The 17,535-nt window shown below is 48.4% G+C and overlaps 2 protein-coding genes across 4 annotated transcripts in view; one reads left to right on the top strand and one right to left on the bottom strand.

The window, feature by feature from the left end:
- Positions 1 to 247: 247 nt before the first annotated feature.
- On the top strand, positions 248 to 9,118 carry LOC134037921 (lipase maturation factor 2-like). Of its 3 annotated transcripts, none has more exons than XM_062483490.1 (15): positions 248 to 482; positions 1,781 to 2,040; positions 2,136 to 2,164; positions 3,446 to 3,639; positions 3,837 to 4,015; positions 4,190 to 4,328; positions 4,514 to 4,648; positions 4,807 to 4,912; positions 5,089 to 5,185; positions 5,504 to 5,686; positions 5,868 to 6,036; positions 6,259 to 6,370; positions 6,971 to 7,079; positions 7,394 to 7,720; positions 8,321 to 9,118. In XM_062483490.1, the coding sequence occupies exons 1-14, from the start codon at positions 389 to 391 to the stop codon at positions 7,709 to 7,711; spliced, it is 2,124 nt and encodes a 707-aa protein (XP_062339474.1). In that variant the 5' UTR covers positions 248 to 388; the 3' UTR covers positions 7,712 to 7,720; positions 8,321 to 9,118. The 3 variants fall into 3 exon arrangements, with proteins under 3 accessions (XP_062339474.1, XP_062339473.1, XP_062339472.1); XM_062483489.1 differs by having other exon boundaries at positions 7,979 to 9,118; XM_062483488.1 differs by having other exon boundaries at positions 249 to 482; positions 7,394 to 9,118.
- stab2 (stabilin 2) overlaps positions 8,278 to 17,535 on the bottom strand; it is a 23,427-nt gene continuing 14,169 nt past the window's right edge. The window contains exons 41-67 of the mRNA XM_062483487.1: positions 17,400 to 17,473; positions 17,211 to 17,282; positions 16,866 to 16,985; positions 16,708 to 16,752; positions 16,403 to 16,486; positions 16,148 to 16,318; positions 15,841 to 15,999; positions 15,667 to 15,732; positions 15,289 to 15,465; positions 15,050 to 15,139; positions 14,805 to 14,951; positions 14,557 to 14,616; positions 13,844 to 13,967; positions 13,568 to 13,717; positions 13,378 to 13,482; positions 13,066 to 13,173; positions 12,715 to 12,908; positions 12,445 to 12,586; positions 12,161 to 12,294; positions 11,850 to 12,015; positions 11,650 to 11,756; positions 11,009 to 11,128; positions 10,760 to 10,909; positions 10,568 to 10,678; positions 10,071 to 10,202; positions 9,852 to 9,959; positions 8,278 to 9,373 (exon numbers count right to left, since the gene is read on the bottom strand). Coding sequence (XP_062339471.1) covers positions 9,317 to 9,373; positions 9,852 to 9,959; positions 10,071 to 10,202; positions 10,568 to 10,678; positions 10,760 to 10,909; positions 11,009 to 11,128; positions 11,650 to 11,756; positions 11,850 to 12,015; positions 12,161 to 12,294; positions 12,445 to 12,586; positions 12,715 to 12,908; positions 13,066 to 13,173; positions 13,378 to 13,482; positions 13,568 to 13,717; positions 13,844 to 13,967; positions 14,557 to 14,616; positions 14,805 to 14,951; positions 15,050 to 15,139; positions 15,289 to 15,465; positions 15,667 to 15,732; positions 15,841 to 15,999; positions 16,148 to 16,318; positions 16,403 to 16,486; positions 16,708 to 16,752; positions 16,866 to 16,985; positions 17,211 to 17,282; positions 17,400 to 17,473 — 3,173 coding nt within the window. The 3' untranslated portion in view covers positions 8,278 to 9,316. The remainder of the gene's footprint in view (positions 9,374 to 9,851; positions 9,960 to 10,070; positions 10,203 to 10,567; positions 10,679 to 10,759; positions 10,910 to 11,008; positions 11,129 to 11,649; positions 11,757 to 11,849; positions 12,016 to 12,160; positions 12,295 to 12,444; positions 12,587 to 12,714; positions 12,909 to 13,065; positions 13,174 to 13,377; positions 13,483 to 13,567; positions 13,718 to 13,843; positions 13,968 to 14,556; positions 14,617 to 14,804; positions 14,952 to 15,049; positions 15,140 to 15,288; positions 15,466 to 15,666; positions 15,733 to 15,840; positions 16,000 to 16,147; positions 16,319 to 16,402; positions 16,487 to 16,707; positions 16,753 to 16,865; positions 16,986 to 17,210; positions 17,283 to 17,399; positions 17,474 to 17,535) is intronic.

The following is a 17,535-nucleotide window of genomic DNA, read 5'->3' as shown; positions in this document are numbered from 1 at the left end:
AGCACACGCATCTTCGTATCCATGTATATCGTATGCCTGTCTGACCATTACTTTCCCAGTTACATAAGGAAGTGCCAAAACTTTAGCTTGTTTATATCTACAGTATGTATTGTTTATTAATCCTTTCACAGAGTATTGCAATAATCTATCAGGGTTAGCCTATCTTCTTGATGCCATATGACATGTGTTTTAAATAAACGCGCGCAGACTGACGTATTGTTAATGCTGACTGCTAGACAGTCGACAGTTCACGCATGGGCACAATCAAGTGAAGCAAGCCTTCCACAAATCCACGACCACTTCATTCTGCAGTACTGGGAGAACCAGCGGGGCACGTCTCGTTGCACCATCAAACCGAAAAATAACTTAAACCCAAAAAGCTTTAACAATGGGGAAAATAAAACTACCACGACACGTTTTTTTGTGGAGTATGTCAGTTATCTACATGTTTGCTTTTGGATCCCTTTACGTCCAGATTCCAGGTAAGATTGTGTTGTATTTTTATTAGGAGTTTTTGCGTGTTTAGAGTTGGTATTCCTCAAATACTCAACTCAAAGATTGGCTGTACATTGATCTAAAGGGCGGAATCGCTTCCTCAATCCGTTGGTGTTTGGCAATGTTTTCTGCAAAGTTATCCTGATTCATGGCTGGCCGCGTGACGATGATGGTTCACAAATGTCGCATTCCAGCCGTTAAGTTTCAATTAAGTGCAATTCATTTGTCTTTCTGTGTCGCGGGTACTAATGCACGTGTACTGTAGCCTAGCACCAACAGCCAGAACTATCCAGGGTCTTTTGAGGACATGACTTCCATCAGGAATGTCGTCAATGCACTGGGTATATGATTATAACGTCTTCTATGTCAATAGTAGCGTGTTTAAAGAAAAACAAATCTAAAACAAGATCCTATTTTGAGCTCCTTGCTTTTGATTCTTTACTTTGGCCATGCTTCTGCACTTAATCTACAATGAGCTACATTGTTACAATGAGCTACGTTGTTGCAACGTCACATAAAAAGTAAGGCTGTGATTTCCACCGACTGTCACGTAGCCCAATGGGAATGACCCGTCATCATTCCATAGCCGAAGACAGATAATGCTTATTTCTCAAAAGGAAAGAAGCATTATGTGTCAAATACAATTATAATTTGTGTTGGAGCTGAGCTGAGATGTGAATTAGCCAACGTAGCAGTAGCTAGATCTTTAAAGATCAACGAGACTCCGGTAACTTCAGATTGACCACAAATGCCAACATTCATTTCCCATTTTTCATGGGTCGTTGTCGGCATAATGACATTTGTCAGTGCAACCAAAACGCATTGGTTTGTGCACAATACAATCTGTGTGCTCTAAGTGCCTTAACCTTCTCATGCCCATAATGAACTACTCACAACTTCCGAATTTGCACGTAAATTCAAAGAACAACCTTATCATTGGTCTATTTTTGAACCAATTACATTGTTGTGGAATTACTTTCAAATGTTGAGTGCTAGTGTGGCCAGAGTCAAAGTTATTGTGCTCGTTCAGCAAGAAAAACTTGATCTTTATTATCCTAAGCCTTTTCATTATCACACAATTCCACAGTATTCTCAGGATTAGATCAAGCAAAGTTAGCTGACCTTGTGTCAGGGGTCCTATTTCAACCCACAACTGCATAGACTCACATATTCCCACCACAACCTGCCTTCACACCCAGCATTGACCCCCCAACTTTCCCCCCCTCTTTCACTTGTTATCTTTATCCATGCCCCCCCCCCCCCCCCCCTCTTTGTCTGTGTCCAGGTCTCTATGGGAACGAGGGGGTCCTTCCTGTGCGTCTGGTGGAGCCTGGTGTGTCGGGTGACAGGCCGCTGTTGGAGCAGCTCCAGGCCTCACCCTCTCTGCTGTGGCTGGGGCCCCACCTGGGGCTGGGGCGCCCTGAGACCATGGAGCTGCTCTGCCTGGTGGGGGTACTGTTGTCCCTGGGCGCTGCCCTCCTTGAGCCCCTCAGAGACAGCCTGGTGTTCCTGGTCCTCTGGGGCCTCTACCTCTCCCTCTGCCAGGTAGGCACTGTGTGTGTGTGAATACGTTAAAAGATCAGCAAAAAAATAAAAATAGAACACCATCCTTTATCTCCCTTAACTTATTCTGTCAACAGGTGGGTCAGGCCTTCCTGCGATTTGCATGGTAAGTTTCCCTATTTGGTCTTCAGTCTCAAAGCTATCAACACCTGTTGGGAAGCTGCACTCATTTTTTCAACTGCAAACTCGCTTGTCTGGTCATGACTCGTGAGCGAGGCAAAGTCAAGTTGTTGTTAAGGACCCGTAGCATTTTGGCGCACTTCACCTATCACATTTGCAAGTCAAATCGACTTATTGTTGTTCACACATTGCTTTTACTTGTTCTCTACATTACATCTACCAATGTGGGATACAAAACAGCACACCTGTAATCTAAAATGTGTTTGTTTATGCACAGTATTTTAATGTTATTGTAGCAGCAGGCAAGCATTTTTAGTAGTGGGCCAAACCAGTCTTCATAATGCTGTATACTTTAGAAAGCATGGCTTAATACCATTCACATCTTATTGACTTTTGGTCTAGAGGGAACATAAAGGCGAATGCACATCCATGCATAGCGTTGGCACTTATTTGCTTTTCACAATGTATGCGTCATGTTTTGGCTACCCGCAATGTTTTGTGGCTATCTCGTTGTTCTGATTAGTGACCTATGCACTTTTGTAAAGCTCTCTCTCGGAAGTCGCTTTGGATAAAAGCGTCCGCTAAATGAATAAATGTAATGTAAATGTTGGTAGTACATGGAAACTGTTCAAACGCGTTTTATGTGGTAAATAGATGGTTGTAAAAAAACAACTAAACAAGTTGGCTTCCTGGGCCCTATTCCATTACGCGAGTTCACAGAATTTGCCAGCTTGCGTCTGTTACTTTCCCTGATATGAGCCTGGCTTATTCGGTAAACTGGCTTAATGGAACAGGCCCCTGGCGTAATTTGTACCCAGACTTGTGTTGGCTTGTTCAGGTTATGGGTGTGTGTGCTTTTCTGGCAGATGATGACTCATCCTCCCAGAATATTTATGGGGTGAACAAGACTACGGCATATGTTTTATTATGCGTTTTTTGGTTTGAGTATGATTTCAACAATGTATGTACCCTATGTTTAGAACTCGAAACAAACAAACTGGGTTGTACGCCAGTGGAAAGCTTTTACATTTACATAAAAGTTTGTTTATTTCTTTTGCAATTGCAAAATGAGCGAAAAATACATCAATCTTTCTTTTTTGCTTGAAACGTATAATGTTTTCCTTAAGAGGAGGGTTAGGTATAGGTCAGGGGGATGGGAAGGTTATAGGGTTGACATGTCGTGCTGTTCTGTACCAGGTCTGCCTGCGAATGGATGAGTCGGTCAAAGGCACTGACTAATTGATGACACCTGATTGGCTCTCCTCAGGGACGGTCTGCTGCTGGAGGCGGGGTTTCTGACCGTCCTCATCGCGCCGCTCAACCTCCTGCACAGGCGCTCCGCCTCCAGTCACCACGACGCGGTGACCTTCTGGCTGGCGCGCTGGCTGCTGTTCCGCCTCACGTTCGGTTCCGGGGTCGCTAAGCTGGCCAGCCACTGCCCTAGCTGGTGGGGACTCACTGGTAAGGACCGCCAGGCACAAACCTCATTGGAGAAACTGTATACTGTCACACCTGACTAGACACTGTTGAACCATTACACCTCACTGGAGAAACTGTGTATACAAGTGCATCTTAATGTAGACACCATGTACGCCATATCTTTTGTCTCTGATCTTGGTCTTCCTGAGCAGTCATTCCCATCTGTCCCCCCCCCCCAGCTCTGAGCCACCTGTTTGAGACCCAAGGTAGCCCCACCCCTTTAGCGTGGTTCGCCCACCAGCTGCCTGATTGGCTGCTGAGGTTGGGCACTGTGGGCGTGCTGGTGTCGGAGACGGTGCTGCCGCTCCTTTACTTTGCCCCCATGCGCTGCCTCAGACTGGGAGCCTTCTACTTGCAGGTGTGTGTGTGTGTGTATGCGTGCGTGTGTTTTTTTTTTACACACATGCAAGTGTTATTGTAACGGCGTGAATATCACGTTTGATATTATAAAATCAAGTTTTGTTTCTCTCCGAAAGTTGGTACACATTAGAGTTCATCCCGTCACTCCTTTGTGTGTGTGTGTGTTTACCAGGTTGTGCACCAGGCCACCTGCATGCTGACAGGGAACCTGACCCCCCTCAACCTTCTGGCGTTGGCCCTGAGCTTTTCCCTGCTGGACGACGACCATGTGTCCGCATGTCTGGGGCATGCCAAGAAGAGACTGGCTAGGAGTATGCCCTCATTCCTCTTATGCAACACACACACACACGCCTTCCCTCAGCCTGACCTAATACAGCCCTAGAGCCTATGACTCATACTCCATACTGGAGCGCAACAAAAGATGGCTTGGTGGCTGTGGTTTATTGGATAAACTAGAACTTGTCTAAACACGTTTTGTCTGTGTGTCTCTCTCTAGCCTGGGGTCAGAGTTTGCTGTCAGGTCTTACTTTAGTGACAGAGCTGGGCATCTGGGTCCTCATCATCTACTGTGTCAAAGTTCTCTTCCACCTGGAGCTGAACTGGGAGGCTGGGACTATGTCCTCCAAAACCAGTAGGTCCAAAATTCCACCACACCCCATAAACCCTTGTGAATGTAAGCTAGCTGATCTTGTTTGGAGGCTAATGAGCGTATTTGAATGAGGACGAGGTTGGTGGTTGTGGTCGCTCGCAGTGAATGTTTCTGAAGGCAAGACCTGTTCTCGTCCTCAGCCTTCACCCAGCACCAGTTTGACGAGCTGCTCAAGGCGGCGACTGTCCCCAGCATCTGGGTGGGGGTGCTCTCTCTCACCTGGGAGCTAGTAGCTTCCATGCTTGGGTGAGTTTGGAACCTTCCAGAACATCCAGGAAATGTATCTAATATAGCAATGGTTGGAAGGAACTGCCAAGATTGAGCTATCCGTTTCGAACATGCGCCAGAACTGTTCAGTGTCGTTCATGGCATGGCTTTCTGCGTGGCTTTGAGTCCTCGCTGACCTGAGCGTTTCCTCGTAGGTGTGTGTCTGTGAGAGGGTGCTTCTGGAAGCTCTGGGCTCTCCTCCAATGGGTGGTCTTTGGCGCGGCTGCCGTGGGGATGTTTGCCATCAGTGTGGTGAGTGTTGGTCTGTGGTAGTTGTAGTGTGATTGAACTACACAAAATTGAATTCAATCTACATTCATTCATGTTCTATCAGACACATCCTAAATCGACCCAATTGGACCAAGGCATGTGGCCTTGTTATTGGTTAGCTTGTCTGGGTCAACTAACGAGTGAATCTCTCCCACTGACTAGATTGTGATCAAATTAATTGGAAGTAACATAAAAAAAAATCTATGCAATTACAGTACAGTATGTTGTATCAATATTCAGAGTTGGCCATCTGTCAGTCTTCTGATTGGTCCCATGTCCAATGGACCCCTCCTCCCCCAGGTGCCGTACACGTCGTTTGAGCCGGGGTCAAACAGCAGGATCCTCCCAGAGCTGAAGAGGATCTCTAGCCTGGTGGAGCGCTACAGGCTGGTGGGCTCCTACGCCCTGGACGGCGCGGTCCCCGGCCTGCAGGGACGGCCTGAGATAGTCCTGGAGGGCAGCATGGACAAAGCTACATGGACGGTGAGGGACAAACGGGGGATGAGCTGTGTTTTGATAGTTGTTATTTTTGTATTTTTTTTTGTATTTTGTGATTCCTAGACATGTCCAATACGGGTCTCAATTACACTAGCCGATGTAATCCACTCACTCACTGTCTACCTCGTCTATCTCTTTCCCCCCCACCCCCCCCACCCCCTCACAGGAGATCGAGTTCATGTACAAGCCGGGGAACGAGAGTGCGGCCCCTCCGGTGACGAGCCCCTATCAGGCCAGGCTGGACTGGCAGCTGTGGCAGGCAGCCCAGGGGCCCCACAAACACAGCCCCTGGTTCACCAGCCTGGTCCACAGGCTGCTGCAGGGCAAGGAGGACGGTAAGGACGTCCATGCCCTCGGGGGGAAACCCCCATGTGCTCTCCCATGACCACGACGCAGAGATTGCTTTAGAGGCGTCGTTCATAGTTGATGTTCCGTGTCGAAAGCTACTGCGTGCGTGCGTGTGTGTGTGTGTGTGTGTGTGTGAGTGTAAAGGAGGATTTGGGAGCTATGGTGGCTGCCGGGGTTCCAAACATCTCTCTGTGACCTGTGTGTTCCAGTGGTGAGTCTGGTCCAGGCGGATGAGGCCCGGTACCCCTTCAGCCAGGCCCCGCCAGCCTACATCCGAGCCAGCCTGTACAGGTACTGGTGGACACAGCCCAACGAGGACGGGTACGTACAACCGCCACACAAGGTGTTTACCGCTTCGTAGGTCTATATCAGCCTTTCTCAACCCTGGTGGGTATTCCAGAAAGCAGGTTATGCAACATACCCGGGTAAGTTAACTCCTCATATGACAGCCAGCGTTGTAGCAACATTGCCAGTAGGTTGCTGCAACATTGTGTGTCAGCTGGAGAGTTAACTTACCCGGTTATGTCGCAAACCAGCTTTCTGGAATACCCCCCTGGTCAGTTAGATGTTTCCTTCTTCCAACACGCCTGATTCAAATGAATGTGTCGTAACCAGGCTTCAGCTGAGCTTGATAAGGACCCATTCATTTGAATCAGGTGTGTTGAAGCAGGGAAACATCCAGAACATGCAGGGCAGGGGGGTCCCTGAGGACCAGGGTTGCGAGAGGCTGGTGTAGATGATAGAATCCATGCCAATTTCTTTTTCCATGCCTGTACAATTATTGTGGGCTCTTCTCACACGTATCAGAATATTAGATAATAATAAATCCTTAAAATGAACATGCTTACAATATGTAATTGTGTAACGTCAAAGCTTTTATATTGGAGTGGTCATTTGGGAGGTGTGTGTGTGTGTTGTCAGGTCGCGACCTCAGCAGTGGTGGAGGAGACATTACGTGGAGGAGTTCTATCCCACAGTGCAGTTGGGCGACCTCGCCCTGGAAGAGATGCTGAGTCAGCATGGACTGAAGGTGAGCGCCCCCTTCCCCCCCCCCCCCCACACACACACACACACACTGTGCAGACAAGCATCACTAGTGTGGGCCTAGCCTCTCCTTAGACTGTTAAGGTTAGATGGAAACTTTAGAAGAAAAAAAGACTTAGCTCCAAGCATAAAATTGCCTCTTGAAACAGTAGCTATCATTGTTTGAGCTTCACAGATGGACTCCACCTAATCTCCAGCCCCTGAACACATCACATGATTCGTGTATGAGAGCGGTGCTTGTGTGGTTAGGCGTAGCAAAGCTGATGTGACATACGAGTGAGTGAACTTTTGCCTGTGCAGGAGAAGGTCCCGGCCCAGCCCAGTCCAGACAGCATGCTGGCCCAGGCGCTGAGGCAGGTGAGGGGCCACGTTGGGACTCTGCCGGGGCCCCTGGTGCTCTGGTCCCTGTCTGTCACCGTAGCAGCCATCTGCCTCCTCAAAACCTTCCTGGGTGCTCGCAAGGCCAGGGCCCCCCCAGCTGAACCCAAGGCCAAGAGGCCCAAGGACCAACCGAGGCCCCAAACGAAACACGCCCCGGCCGCCAGCCTCAAAGCCCAGCGGGAGGACTCTGCTGACAGGAGACAGGATTCTGACAGGAGCCCCAGGAAGAGGAAGTGATGTCAAAAGGTACTTTCTGGTACACTCTGTTGCCGTATTGGATGAGCGGTACATATCAATCTCAGGTGTTTTTATATTGACAAACTGGCATTTTCTGCACCCTATCCCCTAACATGACCACTTTAACCTTGTCTGTTGACCTGTCATATCCCAAGCTTACCATTTAGTTCCTGCTTTTCCCCCTTCTCTCAGGGTGCACTTGTTATCAGTTATCAGTCATGCCCACAGGCATCTGAAGCAACAGTTGTGCCTTGTCTCTTAACCTAGCCATCGTTACGCTTCACGGAGCAGCATGTACAAACGGCAATTTCCTGGACATTTCCAATGCGGTCGAATCTTGTTCTTTCTTGCATAAGCTGTTCAGGGATCCAAACACATGCTATGCCTCTAATTTAAGTATATGTCACACTGGGCACTTGTCTCTTCTGCATACTTCCCAAAGTCTAATCATAGACGCCCCCATCATCGGTTTCTCTAGCCACAATCTTCCTCAAATCAGGATTTGGTTACTTTTTTTAAGTCACATTGTGCCTTTTTAAAGTCCTAATCCTTTGATTCCCGACCACCCCCCCCCCCCCCCCCTCTAATCCATCTTTTCGTTTCAAAAAGCTTTAATGCATTTGTGCATCTGGGGAATGTCTACATTCCACAATACTCGCGTGAATTCCTTCAACGTGAGATCTAAGCTAAGAGGGTGGAAGTGGTCCAGCCCTGTCCTGGACCGGCTGTGCAATGACTCACTGTGGAGGCAGATGTTGAAGCTAAGACACTTCTTTTCAATTTGCACTACATGAAGTGTTAATAATTTGTTCTTGATGCATTTATTTGACCGATACAAAAAATGTAACGTATTGAAGTGAAGGCGTTGTTAAACTAAAGACTGTTGGTTGTGGTAACACAGTTTGTAACTATAGTTGAACTTAGTAGTAGTAGTAGTACCAGAATTGCACTGTTACATGAGGACTGCCACAGATAAATATTAAAATGGTATTACAGATTAGTGACAATACACAATTGATATAGGGCATGAGGGGAGTGTAGTGACAGTAATGTTTCATAATGCAACTTAGTTTCAAACATACCAGTTAAATTATTTCAACAGTATTGTTGAATAGCATTTAATGTGGAACTACAGTTCTGTTAGCGTCACTGACATTTTTTAACCAGAGAATTTGGTCGCCAAATTGAAGACTCGACACAAGTAAAATGTACTAACATTAATATTAGAAAGAGGCCAATTTACCATATGTTCTCATTGGTTGTCTATTGGCTGGTTTTAAAGGTATTGAGATGGTTGCCTTGGATGAATGGACAAAGTAATGCTTGCTGCCAATTATTGTTTCTTTGCTTTATTTTGTCACGGTAAAAACTGACCTGCTCATTTCGTACAATAAAGATATGAAAACATTCTGTTATCTTTTTGAAGGCAGCATATTCACACATTTACATGTATTTATAATAAGAACATTTTGATCTGTAAAGGATTTACCAAATAGCATATAGCCCTCTAATCAATTATGTACAGGAACTTATCAGGATTGGGTTGGAGACCATACTGCCCCTGTGTGGTGGTGATGCGCTACAACAGGCCACAGTGTGGGTGCCTCAGCTGGCCTGGAGCAGGTCATAGGGACCGCTGTCAACCACCTGGTGCTTGTCCTCCTAGCAAACAAGAGATACACACATGTCTGGTGTTCTGTAGTGGTGTTAGTTTGTTGTTAAACGGGTGTTTTTTGGTGGTTAACTATTCACTGTTATTGTAGCTTGTAGTGTTTTGTTAAACTGCAGTTCTGCTAGTGTACCGTTTGTCACCTAGTATAGTATTCTGTGACAAATTAGTATTCGGTGCAATGTATAAATGTGTTCTGTCAATTAAGTTGCAACGATTATTAGTATTTAAAAAAAGCCTAGTGTATATTAGTAGTTGTACTTGTGTGTATATAGTATACCATGCTTTAAGATTGTGTTACAGTAGTAAGGTGAACCATACTATATAAATTGTAGTGCACCTTTTTTTTCTTCAGGCAAATGGGAATTTGTTATATAGTTCAGGGTAGAATTAGTATTTGGACATAACTTGACCTTTTAGTGGTTTTAGCAAATGAAAGATCCTGGAATGATGGTGTTGGGTATTACTTACAGGCAGGTCAGAAGAGGTGTGGTCAGTGAGGTCAGGGGCGGAGACATACATGGGGTTACAGATGCTAGGGTTACAGTCTGGGGGCGTGGAGTCCTCCTCCTCATTATCCTAGTCCAGGGGGGGGGGGAAGTCAACTCGAGTTTAAGGTCTAACAAAACGTGCTACCCATGGAATGTTTTCAGAAGGGATGGAGCGATCACTACATGTCTACACACTCACCTTGAAGTAGTGGAATTGGAAGGGTTTGGTTTTGCGGGTGTAAAAGTGATAGCCCACGAAGCCAACCCCAATCACAACCATGACCAGCAGCACAACTCCAATTCCCATCCCTGCCTTGTGACCTACAGGGAGCTGGAGAACCAATCACAGACGGGCCCAGAGGTCAAGGGTCAGACCCCAACGTTTAACCCGTTAAAGAGTAGCGTCACAAATATTTTCCGATAGACAAAAACTGTGACAAACGTTTTACTATGGCTTCAAAATGTACTAATGAGAAGGCTGACAAGTAACACTAGCATGGTAGTAGCATTGCTATGAGTATTATGATAAGTAACTCAGCCAGAAGCTAACTAAAGCTAGCTAGCTAGCTACCATTTTGGAAAAATAACTTGCGCTGTGGAGACTGTTGGAAATATTTAGAACTCACTCAGCTAAAGGTTAAAAAGGAAATGTCCCCAAACCTGTTAGGCTAAGTCTCTATAAGGTTATTCTCTCACCGTGGGCTTAGGAGGCGGGGCTATTAGGGGTCCCTGGAGCACGTGGATGATCCCATTGGATGCCGGGATGTTGGAGTCTATGATGAATCGGTCGTTGATGTACCGGGAGGACTGGGTGAAGACAGTGCGAGGTCAACGATGTGGCTGAACATTGCTGTGGTCATCTGCTTGCTGTGCTTCTGACTGCCTTACCAGGATGTTGGGGTTGAGGAAGTCAGCGATGCCCAGAACGGTGAGGCTGTGGCCCAGGTGTGTGTGGATGTGGCTGCCGTTGTTCAGGTCCTTCAGGGCCAGCGCACGACCCTCCGATAGATGGTACTCGATGTCCCTGTGGGTCAACGTCTATAACCAAGACACCGGCACAAATATTAAGAGATGTCTATGAATCCACGTTAAATTGAAGCATCAAATACGTTTTGAGTGTGTGTGTGTGTATCTGACCTGGTTCGGGTATAGGCCATCATTAGCCGGGACAAACAGAGTGGATTGAATGGTCAGGTTGCTCAGTCGCTTCACAAACTCTCTCCCTGACTCAGAGATCTGGGAGTAGTTCAGGATTTGCTGGAGGAAAAGGAGCCGACCAATCAGTGAAGTGCTTCCTGGTATAAATATCCAATTGCATCTTGACAAAAACGGTACATGGTAGTACCAGGCATATTAACCCCTTCTGTGCTCAGAAACAGAAGAAGCAGCACATACAGCAGGAGCGGATAGACTGCTGGGAAACTGTCAAGAGAAAGCCAGGCCCAGAAATTCTATGCACCTGTCCTTGTAACGGCCCGTTAACCCTTGTGTTATCTTCGGGTCATTCTGACCCATCAGTCATTGTGACCCACCGTCGTATTGCGACAAATTTACCGCATACAAAGACAAAGTGAAGCATTTTCTTTTAACAGCTAGGCTGTCTCAGACCCCCCACATTGCAAAGGTTAAAAGAAAATTATTTTAATTTGTTTTTGTATTGGGTAAAATTGGGTAAACACAACGATGGTTCGTTATGAACCTTTGGGTCATGTGACCCGAAGGCAGCACGAGGGTTAAGGGGGGATCCTTTTGAGATATCCGGTTCCTCGGCCACTTACCGACAGGAAGTTGGAGAACATGGGCCTGGTGCTGAGGACCTGCATGAGGTTCCCCACACACAGGGATCCATCTCCCACATAGCCTGGTTTACACTCGCATGTCACCTCTGGAGAGGACAGACACGCATGAACATGAACGAACGTGTACACAAATACTAACGCAAATGAGCTCGCGCACTCGCAGCCGACGCTGTCCTGACCTTTGACCCTGTGGCAGAAGGTGTCCCAGGTCTCGCTGAGGTTGTTGCGCTTGCCGTAGTCTACGATGCCCACGTGACCGAATCCACACTTGGGGTTGGAGTAGGTGGTGGGGTAGGACACTCTGGCTTGCTCCAGCCAGCCTGCTGCACACAGGTTGTAGCCAGCCTACGGCAGAGTGTGGTGACTAGTATGATGTATGACGAAAGACAGCGCTGTGTGTTTTGCGCATGAAAAATCATTTTTGTGGGTCTATGTACTTATATTCTGTGTGTGTGTGTGTGTAGTTGTACATCTGTGTGTGTTTACTCACCTGCTGTGCATAGGAGAGCTGTGTGTAGGTGGCAACTGTGGCTCCTTTTTCAGCGCAGGCCTCCTGGGCTTGGGTGTAGTTCAACATGTACTGGCCCTTCGGCGAACGGTAGTGGAATACACCAACAGTGCTATCTGTGTGTGTGTGTGGAAGGTGGGGGCTCAGATGAAATGACATGGAACAAACACAACACACCACTCGCAGTTCTATGGATGATACTGTGTTTGAGGACACTGGTAAGTTGCATTTCCTTTTCCTGAGGTAAACATCAAGCCAAACGTTACCCTCAAAGTGGAGGTCGGTACACTTGGCGTCCAGGTGGCACTGCCCGTTCTCTGTGGCACAGCGGTCGAGCAGCACCTCCTTCGGCACACAGGTCAGCCCGTCGCCGAGGTAGTCGTCCTTGCACGCACATTTTTTCTTTCCCTAGACACACACACACACAGTGTGTAACACTCGAATAATGTTACCGACCAGACCATCCTCGTGTTGACAGTTACCCCCCCACCCCCCCTCCTCACAGTGGCTGGCAGTCCTCCCCACCCCCCTCTCACCGGGCCCGTCATGGTGCAGGTGGCGTGCTCATGGCACCCCCCGTTCTCTCCGGAGGCGCAGGGGTCCACGGGCTGGCAGGAGAAGCCGTCTCCGGAGTGGCCTTTGGGGCAGGTGCAGCTCACCTTCTCCCCCTGCTGGCTGCACATGGCCCCCGGGGCACAGCCTCCGTTCCAGGTGGAGCACATGTCGGCCACTAGGGGGAGACAGAGGAGGAGGTGGGGGAGAAACTGTGCTTTTGAGGGAAATTGTTTTTGTCGGGGTTTGGGCATTTCTCATCTGTTCACGGGATTCATTATCAATACAATACGTGTGTTCATGTCGTGTGTGGATGAATGTTTGTCGCTTCGTACGTGTGCAGTTGTAGCCGTCTCCCTCGTAGAAAGGTTTGCACACGCATGTGTTGTTGTCTGTACACACGCCACTGGGGGAGCAGACAGGGGAGCAGACAGGGCCCTCAGCTGGTGGGGGGGGGGGGGGGGGGGAAAGAGTGGGATATTAGAGCTTCCATCACTGTAGGTCAAATTCAATTTCTGTGCATTGGAGTCACCTATGGAACTCTGTTGGCCTGCTGTATGATACAATAACATACAAGAGTTTTGAAGGGGCTGGTCATTGGGGAAAAGCAAAATAAAACCGGGGAATATTGACTACCGTCAAATTACCTAGTTGTGTCTCACAGTGCTGTCCGGTCCATCCCTGGTCGCAGAAACAGGAGCCGGTCCCTTTAAGACCCTCCACACACGCCCCGTGCTCTGAGCAGTTACACGCTGAACACAGGAAATGACATCAGAAGAATGTGGAGGTCGTAATCTAGAGTACTGTCAGACCAGGGTTGCTTGTCCCCCCCCTCACCTTTGCATTGCGGCCCAAAGTGCCCGTCGAGGCATCGCTCGCAGGCCGTGCCTTGAAAGCCGGTGTCGCACGTGCAGTTCCCGCTGCCGAGGTGACCGTCGTCACACTTGCCGTGTCCTTCGCAGGGGGACTTGGCTCCTCCGGGACAGGCTTTGGGAACGCAGAAGACAAGGCGCAACCTCAACGTCAACAAGCCAACAGGAAACGTACAAATCCAACCACTGATTTTGACGGTGAAACCCAATCTTGTTTGGAGGAAGGGTTACGTGTCCTTACGCAGGCAGTCTCGCCCGTAGTAGCCAGCACAGCACTGGGGGCTCCACAGGTTGATGGTACAGATGGACTGGCATCCCGTGTTCTTCTCCACAAACTGCATCGGAAGGTCACATGCCTTCTGCTCCTACGGAATGATGGATGGATGGATTAAAGGACAAACAGATCATGTGTAGGGAGCCATTATGTTTTTTTTTAAGTTATTATTGAATGAAACATTTGGAAGATTTCCAACATTGAGTTCAGGTTATGGTCCAAAAGATTCATTCATAATTAATTTTATAGATGAATTGGCACCCTAGGCTTTTACCCATAAGGGGTGGAAAACGGTCTACTTAGGGGGATAGTTTGGGATTAGTCATGGAGAAGGAATCCAAACAGTTGGTGTGAGTAGAGACAATCTTATCACCACAAACACGGACAGCACTAACCACTTAAAGAAAAGGGGACATTCTACAGCTACTGGCACGTTTTCTGTTTTTGAGACTGGTTTATTAATTGCATTTGGAAAGCTACGTAGTTTTAAGTTTCTCACATCAAATCAGCAATACTGTGGATTTTCCTGGAACTCCAAACGAGTTGAAATACGCTCTATAACTACAGTACAGGGGGCTTTCTTCATGGTGCGAAACAGCCAGTACAGAATGGACAGGACAGATTAACATGAAACCAAGTTACGGATGGAATGCTGGAAGCAGTGTAAATAGTTGTTGTACCTTTTCTACAGATCCTTCTGGACAGCTTTTTTTGGAGAAAGCGCACCACATGCATGGCATCTGTCACACAGAAGAGAACGAACAGGAAAAACCACCTCCGTCATTGTCCAATGTGGACACCAATCATAAACACAACCATCCACTACTACACATTAGATTACAACATGCATTCGATTGCAACCAGAACGTTTGAAAAGCCATTAACGGCAGATACCTACGGTGTAACGATACCAATGTCGATTACTCACTGTGATGTCTACTCCGGTCTTCGTGTCGCAGCGCCCCCCTAGACTGGGAGGAGCCAGCAGGCAGTCGATCCCATAGGCCACGCCCCCGTTGAAGAGAAGGTGCCTCTGGATGATCCGGCAGCTGCCGCCATTGAGGTAAATTTCACCCTGGGCAAAAAAAACAAACCGGTGGTGTGAGGTCTTAAATACAACACCACTGCCTGACGTAGCTACATTAGGGAAGATGTCTCGTTACGGCCACTCACAATGTGGTCGATCCCTCCGCAGTTGAACGAGAGTTCAGAGCCCTGGAGGGTGCGGGTGGCCTCCAGGTGAGGCAGCTCTGGTACTAACACCTGAGGCCAGGGTTAGGGCCGGGGGGGGGGGGGAAAGCACAAGGGGAGAATTAAGAAGTACAACAAAATAAGCCAGAAAGAGGTATTGACACATCTGTCAATCATCCACCCCTCCATTTCCTTCCCCCCTCCTCCCCTCCCTTCTGTACCATTCTGCGGGGGAGGATATGGTGTTTCAGGTACTCCAGCAGGTGGGGCCGGTTGTGCTGGTTGTACAGGAAGTCCTTCTGGTACTGCGAGAGGCCGGCCATGGTGGCATCGGACGGCAGCAGCACCGTAACCGGCTTGTGCTGTGCGTCCTGCATCAAGGACATCACCTTGGTATCCTGAAGGGGCCAAAGAAACACGTTCCCGTCTTACCACATGACGCTGGACCAAAACCATCCAAATCTTGGCAGGTCTTATGGGTGTCGAGAATTGACCGTGCCACAATTTTTTTTTTTTCGATTTGCCATTCATAGGAGTGGACCACTGCGTTCAAACAGGAAAAACCGAAGGACAGAGAGCTCAAGGGACGGCACACTAACCTCCAGAAGCTTGTAGAAGGTTTTATAACCGTAGACGTTCGCCACATCGGACAGGTTGGACGAAGGCTGTGGAGTGTGGAGAACAATTGGGTGAATTGAACCTTGCAGGAAGCCATCCAGTAGAAGGGGCTGGTCCTTCATTGTGTTAAATGCATAGGGTTTTGGTTTGCGTACAGTTCCCTTCGAAGTGAACTTGATGGGGCTCGTTGGCCCCTCATCGGTCAGTGATATACTTCTTGGGACCAGGACAGTGTCGATCACGTGGATGACTCCGTTGCTACTGGCATCGTCACTGAAGGTCACGTTGGCGACATTGTTGATAAAGATGGAGCCCTGTAAGACAAAGGCAGAGGTGCACATACTATACATGATGTTTTATTCACTATGTACGCAGGAAGATAATATCCTCCCTCCGCTCGCCCCAACTGCGACTCATCGATTGTTTACACGTCGGGTCAGCATCCCAATGTCATCGGTTAACCTTGACGGAGGAGATGTGGAGGACGTCGCCCATGAGGGTGGTGAGGTTCCTGGGCGTGGTCAGGTCCGAGGCGGACAGAGCGTGGCAGGACACCACGTGGTAGCGGAGGATGTCGACGTACTTCTCTCTCATGGAAGGTCTGGCGCTGCTGATCGAAATCATTCTTTTCATCTGCGGGCAGACGGGACGCCAAAGATCAGTGCGCTCGCTCGCGCTTTCGCCGGCTCGCTAACCCCACACTCTGTCCCTCCTCACCTCCCTGCTGACTTTTCCAAAGGCCTCCGCATCCGGAGCAAAGACGGTGAACGGGCCCCTCCCTTGCAGGTTCAAGTCGGTCATCTTTTGAGAGGCAAAAACAACATCTCAGATGCCTGCCGGTCCACCACCATGGATCAAGGGATATGCTTACTGGCCGCTTCCATAAAGAGGAAGAAACCAGTTGCAGTACGTATAGTCCTACCTAGCAGGCCTGGAAACCACGCTAATGATTGGCTGGTTTGTTTATGTAGATAGCCATCAGCAGTACCTTGGTCATATTATTATATATTGCATACACTCACTATCAATCCCATGTAGAAGTCCCTCAACTTCCTGGTCTGCAGTTCCTGTTGAGGGATTGACATGGAGCGATCAGATGAGTAGTGGAGGGAGACCGTGAGAGTTCAGCGTGTGTGTGTGTGTGTGTGTGTGTGTGTGTGTGAGGAGCTTCTGTATTCACCCTCCACACAGTGCCTTTACAGGTCAGGCCGTCTCCGATGTAACTGGACGAGCAGGTGCACTTGCGCACGCCAGGACTGGTCATGTTACAGATGGCGTAGCGGTGGCACCCGCCCTTATTCTGACGAGGACACAAACCACACAGTTACATATGGCGTAGCGGTGGCACCCGCCCTTATTCTGACGAGGACACAAACCACACAGTTACATATGGCGTAGCGGTGGCACCCGCCCTTATTCTGACAAGGACACAAACCACACAGTTACGCTCCTGTCCGTGAGCAGGTTTCGTTTTCTCGACCTCAGAAATTGCTCATCGTGAGTGAAAGCCAGTGCTGTGCTGTACCTTTCGACAGAGGTCGATCATGGCACAAGTCTTGCCAGTTCCGGAGTAGCCTTGGCTGCAAACACAAGATGTCTGGAGACGAGGCAATGCATGTCAGTTCACGTTTTACAAAACATATGTTTTGTAAAAAAAGATCATACATCGGGGGCGGGGACAGATGGGTCTGTCAACACTGACAGATCAACTTACTCTGTTAGGTCCTGTGTGGATACAGTCAGCGTTGGCATGGCATCCTCCGTGGTCCTCCAGGCACGGATTGATCTCTGGGGAAAACAGAAACATCCAAATGGGATTAAACCAACGCTACGGCGACAAGCAAGCAGTA

This window comes from Osmerus eperlanus, chromosome 17 (genome assembly GCF_963692335.1).
Source record: "Osmerus eperlanus chromosome 17, fOsmEpe2.1, whole genome shotgun sequence".
In the NCBI taxonomy this organism is placed as follows: Eukaryota; Metazoa; Chordata; class Actinopteri; order Osmeriformes; family Osmeridae; genus Osmerus; species Osmerus eperlanus.
This window is presented reverse-complemented; position numbering and strand designations above follow the sequence as displayed.